This window comes from Elgaria multicarinata, chromosome 2 (assembly GCF_023053635.1).
Source record: "Elgaria multicarinata webbii isolate HBS135686 ecotype San Diego chromosome 2, rElgMul1.1.pri, whole genome shotgun sequence".
NCBI lineage: Eukaryota > Metazoa > Chordata > Lepidosauria > Squamata > Anguidae > Elgaria > Elgaria multicarinata.
In genome coordinates this window covers 53042792-53065638 of record NC_086172.1, presented here as the reverse complement: position 1 = coordinate 53065638, position 22847 = coordinate 53042792, and the positions used below count along the sequence as shown (strand labels likewise).

General features: G+C 40.4%; 1 protein-coding gene across 1 annotated transcript in view; it reads right to left on the bottom strand.

Annotated features, from left to right (window-relative positions):
• The window catches only part of NEB (nebulin), a 214789-nt gene that overhangs the window by 148929 nt on the left and 43013 nt on the right, over positions 1 to 22847 (bottom strand). Inside the window, exons 35-53 of the mRNA XM_063116557.1 lie at positions 22340 to 22447; positions 20905 to 21003; positions 18999 to 19103; positions 18791 to 18898; positions 17333 to 17644; positions 17027 to 17233; positions 16464 to 16568; positions 14781 to 14888; positions 13769 to 14080; positions 11975 to 12181; positions 10843 to 10947; positions 10370 to 10477; positions 8066 to 8377; positions 7164 to 7370; positions 5746 to 5850; positions 5445 to 5552; positions 3445 to 3756; positions 2214 to 2420; positions 1122 to 1226 (exon numbers count right to left, since the gene is read on the bottom strand). Of these exons, the coding sequence (XP_062972627.1) occupies positions 1122 to 1226; positions 2214 to 2420; positions 3445 to 3756; positions 5445 to 5552; positions 5746 to 5850; positions 7164 to 7370; positions 8066 to 8377; positions 10370 to 10477; positions 10843 to 10947; positions 11975 to 12181; positions 13769 to 14080; positions 14781 to 14888; positions 16464 to 16568; positions 17027 to 17233; positions 17333 to 17644; positions 18791 to 18898; positions 18999 to 19103; positions 20905 to 21003; positions 22340 to 22447 (3240 nt within the window). The remainder of the gene's footprint in view (positions 1 to 1121; positions 1227 to 2213; positions 2421 to 3444; positions 3757 to 5444; positions 5553 to 5745; positions 5851 to 7163; positions 7371 to 8065; positions 8378 to 10369; positions 10478 to 10842; positions 10948 to 11974; positions 12182 to 13768; positions 14081 to 14780; positions 14889 to 16463; positions 16569 to 17026; positions 17234 to 17332; positions 17645 to 18790; positions 18899 to 18998; positions 19104 to 20904; positions 21004 to 22339; positions 22448 to 22847) is intronic.

The window sequence follows — 22847 nt, the reverse complement described above, 5'->3', positions numbered from 1 at the left end:
CCGGCCATGTTTGGGTGATCACATCAGCTTCATAAACTGAGATGTGAATGAGTCTTTTGGCTATATCTGCATCGAATGATCAAACCAACCAGGGGAGTTTCCCATTATCTATAGTTTCCATTTCATCTGAAGTGGAAAATTATGGCTAATAGCTTCAGAACAAGCCAAGTTATTAAGCCATGGTTTGAAGCTGGCTTAATATCCTGGCTTTGGTTTGTTCTGAAGCCATTAACCATAGTTACTGTGTACAAATTGAGAAGCAAAAAGCTGCACATGCAGCCCAAAGGCACATTCATCTGGTCATCCAAATGCAGCCAGTGGTGCCCAAACTTTCAGACTTTTCAAAAACATTGTTAACGAAGTTTCTATATGGCAGTCATAATACTGTTTTCATCATCTGTGCTAATAATTCACAAAAGTGACAAATACGAATCTCCCATCCTGTACCTAGTTATTCCATATATGTCTATGAAAGAGTCTTTTCCATAGTGGCCCCCTGGCTTTGGAGTATTTCCCCTAGTATTGCTCATATTGTGCCCCCTTTTATAAGCTTCAAGTGCCAGGATACCTTCCTTTTCTTTTCATTTTTAAAAAATTTGCTCAGCTTTTTAACATTTGCCCATTATTCTGCCATTTTTATCTGCAGGCTGATTTGTTCTTGTTTTTACTGCTGCATTGGCTTAGTAGTTTTGGCTGATTGTATTTTTACAATGGCGATTTTGTCTGACTTCTTGCTTTAACTGAATTTTTGAAAGCTGACTTGAAAACATATATATTTCATGAAAGATGGGATATAAATACTTTACAGTGCAATCCTATATATGTCTATTCAGAAGTAAGTATCATGCAGTTCAACGAGGCTTACTCCCAGGAAAATGGGTACAGGATTGCAGCCATTAACTAACTAATTAATTAATTGTCGGTGTCTATGGGACTTATCTAGGAATATCAGCACAGGACTCTATCCCAAGTCCATTGTTTCTTATGCTAGCTAATGATCTCACCTCCTGATTAAGCTCTTATCAAAATAGTTAAATATAAAGTTTGAAATTTCACTTTTAATTATCCCTAGCAGTAAAAGAGATCGCTATATAACCCTACTAAGCAGCCCTCATACTTACATTGCTAATGTTAAATGCATTGGCTTTTGCCAAAATAATTTCAGGAATATCTGTTGTGATGTGAATCTTGGTCTTGTCCGTTTCCCAGTCCTTTTTGTAAAGGTGCTGAAAGGGTGTAAATAAAGCTTATATCAATACCTTCCAAAAAGAAATTACTTACAGCAAACATTACAATGGACATTTTAAAGAGGAGATGAATTAGGCCCAGTAGAACACATTCATGAGACATTCCCAAATGTCAAATAAGACTGGTTTTTCCTGCATTTGAAAATGTTGCTACAAAATTATTCTTTGAAAAACATTTCTCTGCAATGATGTGTGTGTGTATTTTAACATCCCTAATTATCATTTTTCCCAGGAAACACATTCATCTTAGGAGCAAAGATTTTTCACTTATTGCAAAATACAAGAGAAGAAGACCCCGTGCAACTTTCTGATCAATAAAATAAGGCCATATAAGAAATGCCCAGGAGAATCCAAATCTTTGATTAATTATTGCAGTTTTTCTACAATACAAAAGCAAGAACAAGTAGCATAGCTAGTAAAGATTCTCTTGCCAATGTTTTCTTCATAATGTGGTTAATTGACAAAAGACATGTGGAATTAAATCATGACAGTGATCTCACAATAAGGTGACTAAGAACCTCATCTTTTCATGAAGGGAAAAGCACAATAATTTGGATACGTCACAGCAGAAAGGGGAGGATTGCTTGTAGAAGGGCATAAACCAATTGAATCCTGACTTGACCAGTAGATCATATTGACCAGATCTCAAAGCAACATCATCAGCAACAATTTGTTAAGCAGGGGATATCATAAAATCAATCATGAAATATTATTTGGGCTATAAATATTATTCAGTAATTTTATACAATAGCCAGAGAGTTTACTTCCTGACTAATTACCCATCCTTGTATTTATTAGTGTTTAGAGGCAAAATTTTATCTTCTCTGTGCATGCAGTTCTCACTTAAGTCAAGAAGCAGTGGATTAATTTGTGAGACTGATAATCTCAGAATCTCATATTCTGTAGAAGTGTGTGTCTGATCCCTTTTTCTATACCATCGCAGAATTATTAGACAAAATGGTTTACCTCATCCATAATTTTCGCATTACTTGTAGCCAGGACCATGGGCATGGAATCCATTAGAATAGAATACTTCAGTTTGTCTGGATGCTGTCTGTACTTCTTCTCACTAACAATCTCCATGGCTTTCTTATTCTTCTCAGCTTCTAGAGATCCTAATGGAACCCATCCAACCCCCTTCATGAATTCATCATAATCTGCTTTGTACTGGTTCTGGAAACAAAATGAAATAAAACAGATGAGAAATGTTAAGTAAACTACTCTTTATTTTAACACGACAGTGTTGACTGGCAAATTTTGCATACCGCATCTCAGCAGGGGGCATGGGGGAATGGAAAAAGGAATCTGATACATTGTGTGATGGTTTATTTGTACTGATCAACTTTACTTTTTGGGTAGCAATTGCATACTTAGCCCTTTTTTAAAAACATTTCAAACATAAAAATATGCATTAATTTTATTATATTGCATTTTTATAATTAGAATTGCTAAATAGTTTGTGCAGCCTTTATCTGAGATTGCAATACTATGCTTATTTATTGGAATAAGTGGCCATTTCTGTGCATTAAATTTACAGTATGATTTTACATGTCATATAGAGCTATACCCAATGTTAGTCTTACTGAAGTCCCATTCGTCTCATTCAGTCTAATCTAAGAACAGATCTACACCAAGCAGGATATTGCACTATGAAAGCGGTATGAAAGTGATATGAAAGCAGTATATGGTATGTGTTTATGGGCCCCAACAGTTGTCAGTGCACTTCAATACCACTATAAAGCAGTAGTGTGGCTCCTGCCTCTTATATACTACTTTCATACTGCTATATTCTGCTTGGTGTAGATCTAGCCCATGTAGCACTAATACGGGATACAACCTACAGAATATTTAAGGTACTTCCTACAGGGAGATTTGTTAGATGGTAAACAACTGACACTGCATGTTAATGAAAATGTATATAAGGAGGGTTGCTCCCCAAATAGCCTCAGAAGTTAAATTTATTCCCTCTTTCTCCAGGAGAAAAGTGAAATTGTTGGCAGTGAAAGCTTGCATATTATTCATTCATTTGGTCTCCATCCAAGAAATAAGCAAATATCTCCGCCACACCTTCTTACTCTTTTCTCACAGCTGCAGAGTATTTGCTTTGGGAGAAGTAAGTATGGACAGAAGAGTCTGCAAAATCAAATGGTCTAATTGTGTAATTGAAGATTTGCTTGTTTTTAAGTCTTTTACTTACATTACTCTGTATCTGCATCATGTTTTTGGCCAACTCAAGGTTCATAGCATCAGGCAAAACATTATAATTGTGGATAATATTCCTATAATTGATATCAGTCGCCACTTCCTGTGCTTTCTTGGCTGCCACCACACTGAACATGTCAACTGGGGTGTGGAACCGGGTCTTCGATTTCTCATAGTCTTTCTTGTATTCACGCTCCGATTGCATCTTAGCAACTTGCATGAAGTGCACCAACTTGGGGTCATCTTCCAGACTGCGGAATCCAATGTGCTTCCCCTTGGCTTGCTCAAAGGCCAGCTTGTATTTGTACTGTAAACAGGGTGGAGGAAGGAGAAAAAACACATTAGATGAAAAGTACTAAAGAACGCCACATTATTGAAAGAGGCCAACCAAATATTTGACATTGTTATATAAGTTGTTTTATCTATCTCTGTTATATGACTTTTTTTTAAAAAAAAAATCTAAATGAAAAGGCTGGGACAAGGGGCTGAATTGAGAAACTTTTATTTATTCCCTTGCCCACCACACACAGGCCATGGCTAGATGAGGGGGTCGGAGGGACGCGATCTCACTATTTTATGATTGCGAGATCATTGCCCTTATTTACATGTGGCGCGCAACATCGCAGCCGCCATTTTGGATTTGGTTTTTGAAAGAAGGAGCGCACGAGCGCTTGTCCGAAAAACGTTAAGTATTTTTTTTAAAAAAAAACCTCCCCCTCCCTCCCACCCCACCCCTGATGGGCGCAGAGCTCCTGAGGAACTCTGTGCCCTGTGCCTAGCTCCCAGCAACTCACAGTTACTCGTGAGGAGCCGGGACAACCCACGACGCCCAGCCACACGCTCCGCAGTCTCGGGATCATCCCGAGACTGTGGAAAAAGTGGGATTAAAGTGTAGAGCCATATTCCAGGCCAAGGGAGGGATCATTGCTCCCTGCTCTCATTATCCCCTGTGCGTCATGTGGGTGCACAGGGATGATCCCATGGCAATCCCAGGATATATGCCTGGTCTAGCCATGACCACAGTTTATCAATAAGAGAATCTATCAACCCTAAAGACTTGCATACAACTCAGCAATACTCTAACACAGACTTAAGTGTCCTTAAGCCTTTTTGGAATCAGTGTCCTTAAGAACACGTAATTCATGTGTTGGATTGTGGCCATAGTATTTGGGCAGATTTGCCGTGGAGTACCTGCCTCATTGAGACAGAGATATGGAGCAGTTTACCCTTTCATTTAGGGTTTAATCCTATTGGATTGCCATCCACTAGACAGAAGTCTTCCACCTCTGAGGACTCTGAAATTGCTGGAAGGATGGGAGGAGCAAAAGAGGTGATTTTCACCTCTCTGTCCTCCAAAAGGCCTTTTTTTCTTTAGGCAGAACCTTGAGTCCATCTAGCTGGGTCATGCTACTGGGGGTGGAACAAGGCTGAAAGGCCTTTGGATCTTGTGATCTACAGCCCTTTCCCTCCCCACCTATTGGTCTGCCCCATCCTTCCCTCTTTTTCCTCCTCCTGAAGTTGGGGCTTTGATCTTGGGAAAGTGAGCTGCTGCTGAGCTTTCCACAGTGGCTGGGAGGTTCTTGAGGTTATAAGGGTCCACAGCCGCAGAAGGGGAAATCCTCAGCATCCTATGGCTGCTCAGATGTCAACTAGGGACCACAGGATTGCACTCTTACTTAACTACCTCTAGCACTATTTACTGGTAGATATCTAAAGATAAATGCAATTAATACATGGCTGCATTTACAGGTTAAAATATAATGCACAAAGAAGCAGTATATTCTTGCAGGACCATGTCTGGGTATGTGCTAAGGCATCTACAAAACATATGGAGTCCAAATGAAGCTTATAAAAGAAACAGTGTAATAACAACTATTTTTCAGATTTGTGACTGAGAGAACACAAGCAATCCAAACATTGGTGATAATGGTGGTTAACTAGGAATGGTCAGCATAGGGATAAATCTCATTAAGGCAATGTAAAAATTAAACATACATCACTTGCAATGTCCCTGGAAGCTCTGGCTGCTTTTATTGAGATGGCATCTGACCTCAGATCATAACCTTTCTTCTTCTGTTCTTCCAAGCCAGACTTGTATAGTTTCTGTTCCAAAACAAAACGGAAAGACAGGGAGACTTGTTTTTTGTTTTAAAAGATAAAAAGTTAAAAGCAAACACACAATACATTTCTCATACAATTGGGATCTTCATTTTCAAAATTTAGCCTCAAGGTCACACAAATATGAAGGGAACATTTGGAAGCAATATGGAATGCTCTTTGCCATTTAAGACCTTACATCGCTCATGGTGACTTGGTTGACTTTGGACAAGAGTATTTCCGGTGTGTCAGGCATCACATGAATGACAGTCTTGTCTTTGTTCCATTTTTCAATGTACAACCTCTGCAATTAAAAAAAAATGGGTTGGCTTTAAAATACCACTCTTTATTTGGCTTTTTGTATGTTGCAAAATAAATAAATAAATAAATAAATTTCTTTACACACATATTGTGCCATCAATGTACAGTGACACGCACACTCACACACACACACAAAAAGAGGTCTCTGCCCACTAGGAGGTTACAAACCAGACCATGTCACCACTTTATGGGAAGCTTTGTTTTACCATTACATTTGTTTACTACAGTTAAGAATACTCTGCCCTCTAGTTATCAATAACGCAAGCTTTTCTTGAATTCTCAAATCTTAACAAAGACAACTTTAATTACTTGATTTTGCCATTAGGCAGCATGCAGTGACACAGGAGACTGAGTGTAGGTCAGATTATAACATGCACTTTTAATCCCTGCAGCCCACACACATGAAGTCTTTGATCCGCATTGATCCTCTTTTTGTCCAAAAGTCATTAGTGAACTCATCTACCAACTGGCTACAGTAGCCTTCCCCAACCTCATGGACTACAACTCCCAGCATGCCTGACCATTTGCCACGCTGATTGGGACTGATAGGAATTGAAATCCCAAAATCTGGAGGACACCAAGGGTAGAATCCAACTAAAGCCCTACTTAGAGTAGACCCATAGAAATGAATTGGGCTGAAGTTCATCATGAGGACTTTAGTTGGATTCTACCCCAGGTTGGGGAACGTGGGCTACAGTGTACCAGGAATGTTCCAGACAGCATTTTCCCCAGCAACCAGATTATTTTTATTTAGATCTCACCCTTCCTCCAAGTGCTCAGGACAGTGTACAAGACTTCCCCATAACAGCCTTATGAGGTAGGCATAGAGGCACATGAACAGAAGAAGAGCCCTGCTGGATCCGACCAAACTGTTTCCCACAGTCCCCATCAGATGCCTCCAGAAAGCTAACAATCAGGAACTGAAAGAAATAGTATGCCCTCCTCCCATACATTTAATGTAAAGTTAAATTTGACCCTTAGCTATCATGGATAGTAACCATTGGTAGACCTATCCCCCATAGATTTCTCTTAAGCCAGTGGCCATCACCACATTCCATAAAGATGCCTTATATGAAGAAGAACCTTTTGTCTGTGACCATCAATTTAATTTGGTATTTCTTAATACCTGAGCACTCTGACATGGACCATTTGGGGAAGCAATCCTTCCAGGAAGTGCTATCTGCTACTGAACTCTGGCAAATAAGCACATCTTTACCTAGATCCTTTGATCCTAAACTCTGAAACATAAAGCTTTCATTTCAAAAATGACCAATGATCCAAGACATTGTTGTTTACCTTGTTCATGGTGTGGGCATTTTGCTTAGCAAGCACCTGCTCCATGGCATCCATGTCAATGGTGTATTTCAACTTGTCTGGGTGCTGACGGTATTTCTTTTCACTAAGAATGTCTGTAGCCTTCTTTGCCTTCTCAACTTCCAGGGACTGAATTGGCACCCAACCGATTCCTCTCAGCCAGGTATTGAAATCTGTTTTGTAAAGATTCTTGAAGGAAAGAAAAAAAAGGGGAAATAATTTCAATGGGAAGCAAATTAGTTTCAGCTTTTACGACATCCAAAAGCAGTACATCCCTCCAGTTCCATAACGTAAGCTAAAGTTGGAGTAGTAACTCCATGTACCATCCCATAAAAATGCTGTCTCCTGAAATGGAAGATGATGTCTTGCTTGAACAAAAGCTCTGTCCTCAAGCAAGAGGAAACATTTCCCTCAGGAAACTCCATCAACATTGACATTTATTTTTTTGAGGAATATTCTGAGTGGAACTCTGCTGGCAGGAACTTTGTGAGCAGAACTCTACTGAGGGAAAGCTGCATCCAACCCAATGAGTTTATGGTAACTGTGGACTTGTGATTAAATAAAGATAAAGCCAGTATCCCTTCACTAATAAATTTGGGGATCTCTCCTGTTCCATCCTTTATTGAAGCCCATTAATCCCACAGATTAATTGTGGGCTGTAAGAGAAATGTATTGGTAAAAGTATAGTGATATCAGAGAATACCAGAGCACAATATGCTTTATCTTGGGTCTATCAGCAAGATAGGAGTCTTGATTAAAAACCCTGAGAACAATCCCAAAGGTATAGAGGCCTAGCAGGGCACCCTGCCTTGGTTCATCCCAAGCTTTTAATAAGCATCTACAATCTTAGGCACAAAAACGCTATCAATTTTCACGTTACATACGTCACTCTGAATCTGCATTCTGTTTCTCGACAATTCCACACTCATGGCATCGGGCAAGAGAGTGTAATTATGCAGATGTTGTCTGTAGTTTGTTTCAGTGACCACATCCTGGGCTTTCTTCGCAGCCACCACACTGAACAAGTCCAGCGGCAAGTGATACTTCGTCTTGCTGCCTTCATAGTCCTTCTTGTATTCACGCTCTGACTGTAGCTTGGCTACATTCATATAGTGGACCAATTTAGGATCGTCTTGCAGACTACGGAAGCCAACTTGCTTTCCTTTGTCTTTCTCGTATGACTCTTTGTACTTGTACTAGAGATAATCAGATCAAAATAAGCACGTTTAAACAATTTAAAAATGGGGAATATGTACAGAATCAAATTACAACACCTTGGGAAAATAGCATATCAGCAGCTGATACTCATTCCTGTTGTCGCCTCCAATTAGTGTTACTTTCTGTCTATCACACCCTTTCTGATGTAATTTCAAATTGTTTTAACCCAGGCAGGAGCTACACTACAGCTTTAAAACGGTTTATAACAGTAGTGACAACTGTTGGGGCCCAGGACACATTCCCTATACAGTCTTCAAAACATTTTCAAAGTGTTATATCCTGTTTAGTGTAGATCTGACCCCAGCTGCAGAACACCATATTCTCTTCTTTTGGGGGTGGTCCCCTTATGCCCTCCTCTGCACTTCTCCAAGGCCCTTCGCCCTATTTTAACTTTATTTGGCTTCACTTTGCCCCATTTCTCTTTGTCTCCTACCTGCAAAAAGCCATTGTATCAGACTGAGAAGAGATCCTGAAGATCCTGACTGCTTCTATTTTGATATGGAAGTGGCTGGAAAAAGTGGACGATGTATCACCTCTCCCAGCAAAAGGGCCAGCAGAGAGAATAAAAAGGAGCCATGGTGCCTGAGAAATGCCCATTGATCACCCTTGAGGTTGTATCCAATATTAGTCTAATTTAATTCCTATGCATTTTAGTGGTTCTATTCTAAGAAGGATTAACATTAGATACAACCATAATTGGACCGTGATCAAGAAAAGGCTATGAGTTGTATCCAATGTTAGTCCAACTTAAGTCCCGTTCATTTCAATGGGACAACCTTTCCAGAAGGCCTACCCAGTCAAATTTTAAGATGCCAGACTGTTATTTTAATAATGTATTAATTTAATATGTTTTAATCAGTTTTATGTATTTTATAGTATTTTTGCATTCAGTGTTGTTCCCCGCCTCAATCCAGAGGGAGAGGCAAGTAATAAATAAATTTATCATCATCATCCCTGTAAGTAGAAGGTGAGTGGTGTCTGAGCCTTTCTCAGTATTTTTCTAAACAAGGTTCCTCTCATCCTGTTCTAAGACTTGTGAAATTGCCCAGCCCATTTGTGACTTAACTAGGAATCCCCTCCCCACTGATGTAGCCACAGCCCTAAGAAGAGCAGGCTGAACAGTGAAGGAGAAATTCAGTTCTGCAGAAAGTACAGGTACTGCACAATTAACTTGATTTCTGTAATGTCAGTGTTTAGAGGCAAAGATGGCTTTTCTATAGTCAAAAGGGCTCAATGATGATGGTTTAGGTAAGAAAGAGACTAAAATATTTAATAGTTTCTTAAGTCTGCATAAGCTCTACTAATTCCTTTGCAGCATACCTTGTGGTACAATGTTACAAATTACAACACAGGAAGGGAACGTAGCTGGGAGAGCATCTGCATTGCATCTAGGGATGTACAGGTTTTGTAAATTCTATTCTGACTGCATTTCATGGATTGTAAGATGCCTTTTGTTCCATCGTCCACTCATTGAAAGAATCAATTTTTTTTTCAAATTTCTTGAATTTGGGCAAATTCTCATTTGTGCAAATCCACAAATCCATCACGAAATGTGCATATATACCTCCCAAATCTGCATTTTCACAAATCCCCCCCAAAATGGCTATGAGGAAAATGCATTTTCAGTCAATGATTATTATTATTATTATTATTAGTATTAGTATTAGTATTAGTATTTTTTATGACTAAATCTGTGCAAAATTCCAGAAAACAGTCTGCAAGTTGGGAAAAGCCAACTCACTGAGAATCCGCAGCGGATTAATATTCATAGAAATCTGAACTCATTTCTTTCCATTGTGGGCTTCTTTGACATCCCTAATTACATCCCAGCTTCAGACCCTTGCATCTCTGATTAAAGGATCTCAGAAAGCAGGGGTGAGGGGGGAAACCCAAGAGTCATTGCCATTGAAGGTACACAGCACTGGACTCAATAGAAGGCAGTCAAGAGTTTTTATCCAAGTTCCACTTACATCGCTGGCAATGTTTCGTGAAGCTTTTGCAGCAATTATAGGAATGGCATCTGGCTTCAAATCGTATCCTTTGGCAATCAGCTTCTTCCAGTCTGCTTTGTAAAAAGTCTTAAAGAGAAAAAGAAATCTTAGAATTGTAGAATTTTAGAGCTGGAAAAAAACTTGGAAATCATCTCGTGCTCAAAACAAAATCTGCAATGCAGGATGCAATGATGACAACATCCCTGACAAACAGTTCTCCTGCTTCTGCTTAAAAACCCCCAATGAAGGAGAGCCCACCACCTCCCAACCATGCATATTCTAACAATGCAGTGAAAGGGCAACACTTTTTACCCAAAAAGAGAGAGAGAGAGAGAGAGAGAGAAATGAAAAGGCTGTGTGTGAAGCTAATAAAATAAAGACACCAAATTAAAGTTTTCTGAAGGTAAGGGTTTGATCACCATGTATGAAGACAGAAACGGTCAAGTACTCACATCACTTAAGTTGTAGGCATTGACTTTTGCTTGAATAAACTCAGGAACATCCGGATCCAAGTGGTACTTGTGTTTCATTTTCTCACCCTCTACTTTATAACTTATCTAAAAGGAAAACAATCCATGTATTATTATTAAGTGGGTGCAAGGTGTGGTGATTTCAAGCCTTCCCACCAAGATGTAAGACAATACCATGCAATCAACAAAGGTTTATTCAGTAAATAGACATCTCTTCACACCTGAATGGAGTGTAAATGCTAGGAACAATCCTCTAAGCTTAATTAGCCTAACAAAGCAAGGCAGTTGCCTATCAACTAACAGCCTTTTTACTTCAGGAAGGATCTTTGAGCTCAAACCTGCCATTGAACCTAACAGACCACCTCCCACCTCCTCTCAACTCTGCCCACTTGACCCTGCAGCAGACTCTGGGATCTGTCAACTCTGATCTCCCCTCCCCTTCTGGTCTTTGAGCCTTCAGCATCCTGTCCAATAAGCTCCTGGGTAGATTCATCCTTGATTCCTGAAGAGCCTTGGAGAATCTCCTCTGCCATTTCCTCTCTTGGCAGCTTCTTCATCATCATCATCTCCAAGATACAACCCCCAAAACCCAGTCCCTCACACTAGGGAGAAAGGGCCTGATCCTGACACCAGGTTTGGAATGGCTGATACCTGGCTATCCAGCTCGGAGCCAATCAATCAATTAATCAATTGGCTTGGAGCACAATTCAGCTCCTCTAAAAGTAGCAGGTTAAGGGACAGGCAGGGGCCAGGTTGAGGATGTACAGCTTCCTGAGCCCATAGAGATAGGATTATATGTGCCAGCAACCAGTGGAGACTGGTGGTTCCGATGTCAGTCAGGTGGTGAATCGGCTACAGGTTTTAGTCAGAACCAGTCAGTACTCTAAAGGAGCTATCCAAGGTGTTCCAAAGGCTCTGCAGGCTGGGACTAGCAACTCTGATTGGGCCATATGAAATAACCTCTTTAAGTATTCCTGATGTGCTTCAAGTTAAGGCATTGAATTGGAAATTGGACCCAAGCTAATGATTAGTGTGGATGTTCTAGATCTCCGTGACATTGCTTGCTTATGCATGAAACCTGAGATATGGCAGATTTGCATTTGCATGAACGTACATCACTCAGCTGTTTGGTGTTTTGTTTAGCCAAAACCATTGGCATCGAATCCATCAAACTGGTGAACTTGAATTTGTCTGGGTGTTGCCGATATTTATGTTCATTTAACGCCTCTCCAGCCTTCCTAACTTTTTCTACATCCAGCGAGCCTAAAGGACTCCATCCAATGCCTTTGAACCAGCTGTTGTAGTCTTGCTTGTATACGTTCTGTGGGTAAAACCAAGGAGAAATTCAAAGATAGATGCTCAGGGGGAAACATTTCAAAGGAGCAAGAAGTACATATGGAAGCTGCCTCTCCCTCTCCCTCATCCCATGATAATCACATACACCTGAACGGATACATCTGAATCTCACAGAACAAATAAAATATTTTACATTTTTCTTTGGAACATTTCACAGAATGTAGATAGGCACATGACCTCACGTGCCAGTTATTAGGGACTAAATATTACAACTCTACCATGTTTGCATGGGCAGGTGGAAAGGAAGTCACTTCATATTTAGGTTGTTTGCTAAACTTGCTGCAATTATTTATTTATTTATTTATTTCATTTTTATACCGCCCAATAGCTGAAGCTCTCTTGGCGGTGCACAAAAATTAAAACCATGAAAAGCATAATAAAACAACCAACAGTCTAAAAACACAATTACAAAATACAATATAAAAAGCATAGTTCCATGCCCACTTTCCAAGATGTTTTTTTGTTGTAGGCTTTTGTCTATCCCACCCAAATTGCAGCAGCCCACATAGTCATTAGGCATTCTTTATGTGTTCTAGAGTGGGATAAATTGCATTCCTGGGGTGGGGTGTTGGCCAACCAAAGTGAGGGCTTTAGTATTAATGAGATTTTTACTTATTTGTGCACTTCTAATATGGTAACTCTGCTAAACACTGGGAAAGTGAAATGAAATTTGGTACCTACATTCTGGGCAAAACTCTACATTTCAAGTTCAAATGTCAGCTGTTTTCAAGAGGACCAGAGAATGATGTAAAACTCAATCCAATGTCATCTCTCTTACATTGGCATGAAAGATGAAGTGCATGTTGAGAATGCCAGTCAAGTATGAATTTCAACTCATGCATCTTAATCATTTTTAAATGGGCAGGGATGGAAAATAGGTTATAATGTGTGATACATGACGTTGAGGGCCTTTCATAGAATCATAGAATAGTAGAGTTGGGAGGGGCCTATAAGGCCATCGTGTCCAACCCCCTGCTCAATGGAGGAATCCACCTTAAAGCCAACTAGCTGTACTAGGTTTTTTTGTTTGTTTTCAGACTACTTAGGTAAACGTGAAAGACAACAGTATAAAGGATGCTAACACTCCGGATTTCACACACATACCCAGGCCCCAATCCAGCTCTTACTGTATGCAAAGAGTGCCTTTAGTTACAAACTCCCATCTCATGCTTCAGTTAAGTCCAGTGAGACACTGAATAAGCACTGTGATTCACATCCTCATCAGTGCAGATAGACCCCCCTTGCAAAAGTAAGGCAACTCTTATACAGGGATGGGAAATTATGCAGGTGAAAGAGAGCAGCCAAGGCATTATAAGGTCTCCATGCTTTCCCTTCTTTCTTTTGTAAGCTATCTCAATAGCTAGGGGAGCCTGGAAAACGCCAACCTAACCCTGGGTTTAGAAAACTCTGTTAAAAATTAATGTGTAATTCCCCCCCACCCCCGAGAAATAATTTCTGTAAAGTGATGCCATCCTAGAGATATAGAAAGAGGTCTTTCCATGAAAATTACATTGTGTTGTGTTTTGGGAACAGTGAAAATAGTCATACTTACATCACTCTGAATTTGCATCATGTTCCTTGCCAGCCCAACGCTCATGGCATCTGGCAGGTAGGTATACTGATGGATCAGGTGTTTGTAGTGGGAATTAGAGGCTACGTCCTGAGCCTGCTTGGCAGCTTGGATACTGACCATCTCCACAGGTGTGTGATAGCAAGTCTTGCTCTTCTCGTAGTCCTTCTTGTACTCACGTTCAGATTGCATCTTTGCCACATTCATAGAATGCACAAGCTTAGGATCGTCCTGAAGGCTTCTAAAACCAACGTGTTTTCCTCTTGCCTTCTCATAAGCTTCTTTGTATTTGTACTAGAGTCCCAATGAGAGATAGAGAGACAGTACAGGAGATGTACTTGGATATCGAGACTTGGAGAACAAATACCCTTTTCATATTAGTAATGAAGGAAAAATCTCTTAGGTCAGGCATCAAGAACATCATAACAACCCTTCAAAAACAGAAAGCGCTATTGCAGGGCTGGAGACATGTGGCTCGCCCATCATCCCTAGCCATTGGCCATGCTATCTGGGGCTGATGGCTATCAGAGTCTTTCAACATCTGGAGAACCACAGGTCCTCCACCATTCCCCAATGGGAAAGAGTACGCACAGATGATCAAACTGCCAGGCAAGGGGAGGGCAAGATGGTTGGTAGAATATTTAGCAAAGAATGTTATCAGTGCATGATATATACATACATAGCCTACCCCAAATCTCTTTCAGCTCTTATACTTTCACCCATTCATTTTCATCAGCAAAAGCAGTAGGTAAGGGGGGAAGTTAGGGACACCTGCCCCCAGGCAAAGGTAGCTGTCTAACAACAGTCAAAAGCAGTGAGAGATGTCTCATCAAGGCATAATGAGCCATAGAGGCAGGGAAGATGAGTAAGTGGGGATCCAATTATCCAACTTGCAGAGGGAAGTGTGTGAAAGAATGCTCACATAGTGTGGCAAAATCCCTAAGATCTAATAACTCTTGATAACACAGAGAATTGAAGGGGTGTGGATACTTACATCACTAGCGATGTTTCTTGAAGCCTTGGCCAGAGTAATTGGAATAGAATCGCCCAGTACATTGTGCCCTTTGGCTATTAGGTCATGATAATCATGTTTATAATAGGTCTGGGGGGAAAGAGAAGATTTTCATTATTCAGCAAGGTATTTAAGTAATTATTAACAAACTATGCAGAAGCCATTAGTGAACGTAACTGCTAATCAACATTCTTCAGGGAACAGTCACAGGAAGAAAGGAATATAAGGCTTTCAGCCTGCAATTGAAATCAGTGAGATTTATTTTGAAACAAATATAGCAAACTAGTAAAAATAAATAAATAGAAGCCTTCTGCAAGCAGGCTGCCAGAGAAGGGACCATTCACAATCCATCCCTTTCCCATCAGACTGTTCTAGTTCTGTGCCAGGCATAGAGGAGGAAGTGTGTCCTCCTGCACAGCCACCCCAGAAACCAAGCTGCTTGGTGGATGAGAGACAGAATGATCCATCCAGCATGGTGTATTTCCATGCTGGACACAGAAGATGGAGGACCTCCTCCTCTCTGGTCAGCATAGAAGTGCAGTGACCTGGCAGAGGAGGGATGAAACAATGACCACTCGCCCCATAGCATTCCTGGTCGCCTGTGTTGACAAAGCGAGTTATTAAACCCAAGGCTGGCCTAAAGCATAATAAGAACAAAGGGATGGATCCAAGAAACATTTCTTGAAAGCTTCATCGAAGGCCAGAAAGGAACAATATTATATAAAATTAGCCAACTGCTCCTCCCTTTTTTGAGCAACTCCACCCTGGCTTTCTTCTAGAAATGGAAGTAGGTAGAAACACAACTCCTCGCCAAGCTGCTTTTGAAGGTGCTGCCCAAGTCCCCACAAGCGTCAAAGTCTAGGTTCTACATCACCTCAGATTGCCAACACACCAAGTTAGTCCTGTGGTACTCCAGCCTTGTGGGGCTGCTTCATGGAAACCTTGTATTTCCCGAAGGACATGTGCTCATAATTTTTTCCTCCTATTTCCTCTTCAGTGTGCACTTTCACTGCTCCTAAATTTGTAACCATTTTAATGTGGATTACATATCCCTGCCCCATTCCCATTAGTCCATATTCAGGCTTCCATGCCTATAGAGCAGGAATATCCGACATTCACAGCCCTATTTAGATTATCCCTTCCTTGCGTTCACTGAATGTGCCCACTGGCCCCAACACTGCCAAGGCCTCTGGTTATGCTTCCAATGATGCCTTCACATTCAGCTGAACACAGGAAAGGGGCCCATATGCATATAAGGGCGACTGTGCAATCCAGAACCTTGTGCAACAAGAGGCTAGGTAAAAAGAACCAGGAACCCAAGAGTCTATCAAGAAAGTGGCCAAAGATTGCTAGCAGGATCCCATAGAAAGAAAATTGCTGCACTGGTTTCAAACTATAGCTGGTTGTGATGAGTAGCTATAGGCTCTGCTGGTATGACATTCATTGTTTGACCCATCCCCTCCTGTCTCCTTCCTCCAATAGGAGCAGGGCAAATACTTCTTTCATTACACCATGCACTAGGAGTAGCCTCAACCAAAACGCTATTTCCACATTAGTATAAAAATTGTCTGCACATTTTTTATAAAATTAGAATGAATTCTTGAACATCTCTTTCTGCATTTATTTACCAAGATGTAAATTACCCATGGCTGTTCCACAACTTACATCACTGATGTTTGCTGCATTGTATCTAGCCTGGATAAACTGAGGGGCATCTGGAGTCAAGTGATACTTATGCTTCATTTCTTCTCCAGAAGATTTGTAGAGCCGCTGTAAAGCAAAGGAATAATACAAGAATAAACACTTATGCCCCCAAGGTGAATGTTCCATAGAACATGATGTGCTAGCTAAATGCAGAAAATCCCACAAGCACCTTTCCCCCTTCCTTACAGTAAAAAACAACCATAATAAATTAAATAACTACCAATATGCTGCCCTTTCATGACACCCAAAATCACTTCATCTAATGGTAGGGCCTGCCCTGGATGGCAATGCCCTAATCAGAGCCTTTTCAACTGAGTGGACATGTGCGGTTTTATGTAAGTATCTGTTTCAAAATAAGCTTGAAAAGATGTATCATGGAAAAACATAAAGTAAAATAAATGTTAAAGAAATGGGGGGAAATAATGAATCCCCCTTCCAATGTATTTGTATTGATATAATATCCCATTTCTTCATAGATATTATGGATTGCTTTGTTCTGACCTCTTTCCCTCAGGCTTACTCACATCACTGAGCTGAAGTGCATTCTGCTTAGCCTGGACCATGACAGGTGAATCTACCACACTGGTAAATTTAATGGTGTCTGGGTGCTGGCGATACTTCTTCTCATTCAAAGCGTCTCCTGCTTTCCTAGCTTTCTCTACATCCAGTGAGCCAATAGGGATCCACCCAATGCCTTTCATCCAGCTGTTATAATCATCCTTGTAAAGATTCTGCATAGAAAAAGGAAGAATAAATAATAATTACAATAGTAAATACACTTTCAAACAACAACAACATTCGTTTGGACACACTTGTGTGAGCACACTTACATTACTTTGAATTTGCATCATGTGTTTGGACAGTCCCACACTCATAGCATCAGGCAAGTAAGTGTAATGGTGCAACAAGTGCTTGTAATTGGTATTGCTGGCAATTTCTTGGGCCTTTTTGGCAGCTACAACATTGAACATGTCAAATGGAGTGTTGTATTTAGTCTTGCTTTGCTCATAAGCTTTCCTGTACTCCCGCTCCGACTGCATCTTGGCGATATTCATATAATGGACCAACTTGGGGTCATCTTGGAGGCTCTGGAAGCCAACCAGTTTACCTTTGGAAAGTTCGTAGTCTTTTTTATACTGGAACTGTGAAAATAAAAAATGAGATGGTTTTCCTGGTGAACAACATATAACACTATAGTGCTTCTTACAAGAACTTCTATTAAAACAGAATAATAGGACACCAACAGCAAAATAAGAGCTCATCTTCATGACCAGCTCCAGCATGATAGCCACTGCTCATGGCTTGTACAATGGCTAATGGGATGTGGAGCATTCTGCATGCATTGCCAGAGAGGTTTTCCAGCTATTTGCACAGAGATGCCAAAATCCAGTGTATGCAAAGTTCTGTGCATGCTGTTGGCCACTGCATGGTCATCTCTATTCATAATATCAGTGAGTCAAAGTCATAACATGGAGCAATTGCCACACTGGAGCTGGTTGTTGTTGTTGTAATAACAACATCATCAACAACAACTGTTTTTAACTTTTGTAAACCGCCCAGAGCGCTTTGGCTACGGGAGGTATATAAATGCAATCAATCAATAAATAAATATCATAATCATCATCAATTTTATAAATCCACTGAAATCAGATTACAAAACTAGCATTAATTGATATGCCTGGATCTAAAGCCCAGTACCGGCTGTTCCTCAAGATGATCAGCTGCTGTAAATTCATAGCAAGTGCACCATTATGGTGAGGTTTTCTCCCATAGGTTGTAGTCAACTCTGACTATCTGCCAGTGGAATGGAAACTGTGAGTGGAATGGCTTTCCCCTCTCCCTGCAGCACACTAGGGTGATCATATGGAAAGGAAGACAGGGCTCCTGTATTTTTAACAGTTGTCTAGAAAAGGAAATTTCAGCAGGTGTCATGAATTCCCTCTTCATCAAAACAGTTAAAGCTGCAGGAGCCCTGCCCTCTTTTGTATCTGGTCACTCTAGTCCAGCTCCTGCAGCTTTCACCAGGTGTGGCATGCATACAAATGATACCTGCTGAAATTCCCCTTTCAAGACAACTGTTAAAGATACAGGAGCCCTGTCCTCCTTTTCATATGGTCACCCTACATTATGCACTTCTCAAATCTGGGTGGAGCGATTGAGAGCAGATTTGAGAGGTTCATGGGGCAGGGGGAGAATAAGAGGAAGTCCTATCACATGAGCAGAAGTCTGGTCATGCAACTTCGGATTTAAGCCATAGTAAATTCTTCTTTGAAAAAGTGAATACTTACATCGCTAGCAGCGTGTCTAGCAGACTTAGCAGCTTTGATAGAAATAGCATCATTTCTCAGGTTATATCCCTTGGATATCAGTTCTTCCAACCCCAGTTTGTAGTAGTTCTGGAAGAGAATGTAAATGTTTTATTGAACCAGTTCATTGCTTTTCATCTGTATTTAAAAATGTGTGCTGCGTAAAGGAATGAATTGTGAGTAAACTTACGTCACTAATATTGTAGGAATTAACCCTCGCCTGGATGAATTGAGGTGCGTCTGCTGGAAGGTGATATTTATGAATTACATCTTCATTTTTGGCTTTGTAAAGTACCTAGAAAGAAATCAATGCAGAAAAATTAATATTATTACCTAAATGGTTTGGGTCCAGGTTACCTGCGAAATCGCCTTCCCCCATACAATCCGCCCCACACACTCAGGTCCTTCAGTCAGCCAAACCTAGGCTGACTACTGTTACCCAGGGGACCTCTTCTGCTGCTCCCAGACTATGGCCATGGCTAGACCTACCAGGTGGCGCGCAACGTCCCAGGAGGAAGAGGACATTGCACCCACCATTTTGTTTTGTTTTTTAAAGGAGAAGGAGCGCACAAGCACTTGAACACAAAATGTAGGTCTTTTTTTAAAAAAAATCCCCGCTCCCCCCAACCCCACCCTGATGGACACCCCGATGTGCCCAGTGCCTGGCTCCTCACGAGGAGCTGGGACAACCCACAACGCCCAGCCACCCATTCTGCAGTCTCAGGATCATCCTGAGACCGTGGAAAAAGCAGTCTAAAAGGGTAGGGTGATACCCCAGGCCAAGGGAGGGATCATCCCTCCCTGCTCCCAGGATCCCCTGTGCATCATGGAAATGCAAAGGGATGATCCCCAGGATATTGCCCCATCTAGCCATGCCCTATGAAATGGCCTGGCAGGAGAGATTCGCCAACTTAACACTGTTTCCAAATTTAAGAAAACTGGTCTCTTCCAACAGGCCTACCCAGCCGAATTTTAAGATGTTCGACTGTTGTTTTAGTAATGTAATAGTTTTATATGTTTTTAATCAGTTTTATGTATTTTTGTATTCAATGTTGTTCCCCTCCTCAATCCAGAGGGAGAGGAGGGTAAGAAATAAATATATTATTATTATTATTATTATTATTATTATTAATAATAATAATAATAATAATAACATTTCTGTTTAAATTCAACACAACCTAATGGACTCAATATCAATATAGACTATTCAATTTATTTGGGTTAACCATGGCTGGTTGCCAATTACTTATCAGCTTTTCACCGATAAAAAAGCCTCTGAATGAACTAATAGCTACCAGCTGCTCATTAAGAATCTGTTTGAGGTGTTTGGCCGGGTTTTCAAGGTTGGAGTTTCTCTATTCCTCTATTGATAAAAATACTATTGTTTAAGGTTTACTTTCTAAAATATATATGTGTCTATATACTTCTTTACAGAGATTACACATGGAATGGATGTTTGAACGCTCCCCACTTTTTTCCACAGCATTAGCCCTATAGATGGTGGTGAGCTAAAAAGGTCTTACACCAAACTGAATACTTCTTGCACCAACAATATCATGATTGATTTGTTTATGGGGGATAAGACTTTTATCTATTATTTCTTTTCAGTGTCTCTGACGAAGCAACTCGTGAAAACAGGATTTATAAACCGGTAGCCTGTTTAAAAGGTCCATAAACACTGTAGAGACTTATTTGTGACTTTACACTGTAAATTCCTACTGTAACTATTTTATATGGCATTGTTCATTAGGTTTTGAAATATTGAAGAGACCTATCCGTGTCTCAGTACTATTGATTATTATTACAATTGTACAACATTGCAATTGTTTATAACTTTTATGTTATCTGCTAAATATTGTTTTTGTTACAATAATGTTGAATTTTTGTTCTTGTTATAAAACGATTGGTTTGTTATAACTGTTCATCCCATCTTTGACTTTAATATTTATACTATAGTGGTTGTGTGCCTTGTACACTATTTTGTCTGTATCCTGTTTGTATCAACTATTGCCTTCTCTATTTATCCTAATGGTTACATGATTCCATGGTGACGTTAGAACCTAGGTAGACAACATACCGACAGAACCAATACTTACATCACTCCTCTGAGCTTGGTTGATCTTAGCCTGTACTACAACAGGATCATCTTCAATTTGTGTAAACTTAAAGGTGTCTGGATGCTGACGATATTTTCTCTGTTTAAAAAGAAAGAAAGAAAAATGATCCTTTCTTATTTGAAAGAGTACATCAAGAATAATTCAAACATAAATTTACTCACAAGAAAATAAAGGCATCAAGAATTTTTCATAAAGAAGCACCTAATTATATGAAAACATCAGTAAAATTTGTGCTTCCGTAACAACAAAGAAGAAAGTCATCTTCTTTGGTAAAGATCCTGGGCCAATTTATCTTCTCTTCCACCACCACCACCCCCGGGGTGTGTGTGTGTGTGTGTGACCATTAAAATAAGACAACTGCTTAGGAATCTTAATATATTAAGGGATATAAAAGCATTATACATAAATAAGTGAACTGTGGCCTGCACATATCATCTGCTTATAGTCTTGAGTGTACATTTAAACCTGTAATGCAAATAAAATTGATTACTGAAATATATTTGCTGCATGACAGAGCATGTGAAGCTGTATTGCCACCTTTTCACCTTTGTAAATATGCTATTGTCTGAAATGGGTGTGAGCAATAATGTCAATTAACTTGCATGTTTCTACTCTAGTTGCAAGGCTGTCTTCAGAGTGAGTGCAGCTGTAGCTCTTCTTTGAAAATCCACTGATCAGCTGTTTGACTCAGAAAGGGGAAAAAGAAGTGGGAAGGATCTAGCTCACTGGTAGGCAATCTGCATGCCAAAGATCCCCTACAATGTATAATCCCCAATATCTCCAGGAAGGGTTGGTAAAGCCCCCTGTCAGAAACCTGGGAGAGACGAGAACCACTTGCCAGTTACTGCTGACAATACTGAGCTAAGTGGACTAATGATCTGACTTGGGCCAGATCTATGCCTTATGTCGAATCGTTATGAATGTGGAATAAAAGCAGAAAGTTACACTATGAAAGCAGTATATGGAATGGGGATTGTGCCCCAACAGTTATCAATGCACTTCAATCAGGGCCAGATCTACACCAAGCAGGATCTAATACTTTGAAAGCACATTGAAAACGTTTATATGGTATGTGTCAATGGGTCCCAACAGTTGTCAGTGCACTTTAATACCATTATAAAGCAGTAGTGTAGCTCCTGCCCAAGTGTTATACAACTTCCTGAGCAACAGAGTGGAATGAATCCAGTCCCCCTTCCTTTTCCAAACAGCCAACGTGCAGGATTCTAACTTTTTCAACAGTGTTATGCACATGCAACCCAAATTGTGGGACAGGGCCTTGGAACCAAATGCACAGACCTGCTTTGTACATGTGGTTCCGCATTTATCTAGAAATGTGTGTGCAGACACCTGCTTCCATGTGACATAGCCCCTAGACAGACTGGGCTGTGTTTGATTCTATTTCAGGTTTATTTACCTCACTGATAATATCTGAAGCTCTTTTAGCTTTTTCTGCATCCAGGGACCCATATGGCACCCAGCCACAACCTTTCATCCAACTGTTATAGTCAGCTCTATATTCATTCTGGAAAAGACAACAAAAATGATGAATGCATTGTCTTTAAAAAGGAAAGTGCTAACTTGCATGCTTGTGTGACATCCTTTTGACTTGTTCTGTATGTAAGGAAACATTCTCTTAGTATTGTCTTTCAACTAAAAGCAAACAGTTGCATGACTGCATGGAATAAATATAAGAGCGTACGTAGAGTAAAATTCAACAGGCCCCTGCTGTTACCCCTTTATACCTTGCTGTTTCCCTTTCTGTAAGTGGTGTGTCTTGCTCATTTCTGGAAGAAGGCAGGTCAGTAGAGGTCCCTTATGCGGGCTCCGATGACCTGCATCCTGCCAGAAACAAGCATTTCTGCTTGTTTTAGGATTTCTCGAAAGCACTAAATTGCCATTGCACACATGGTGATAGTTGCTTG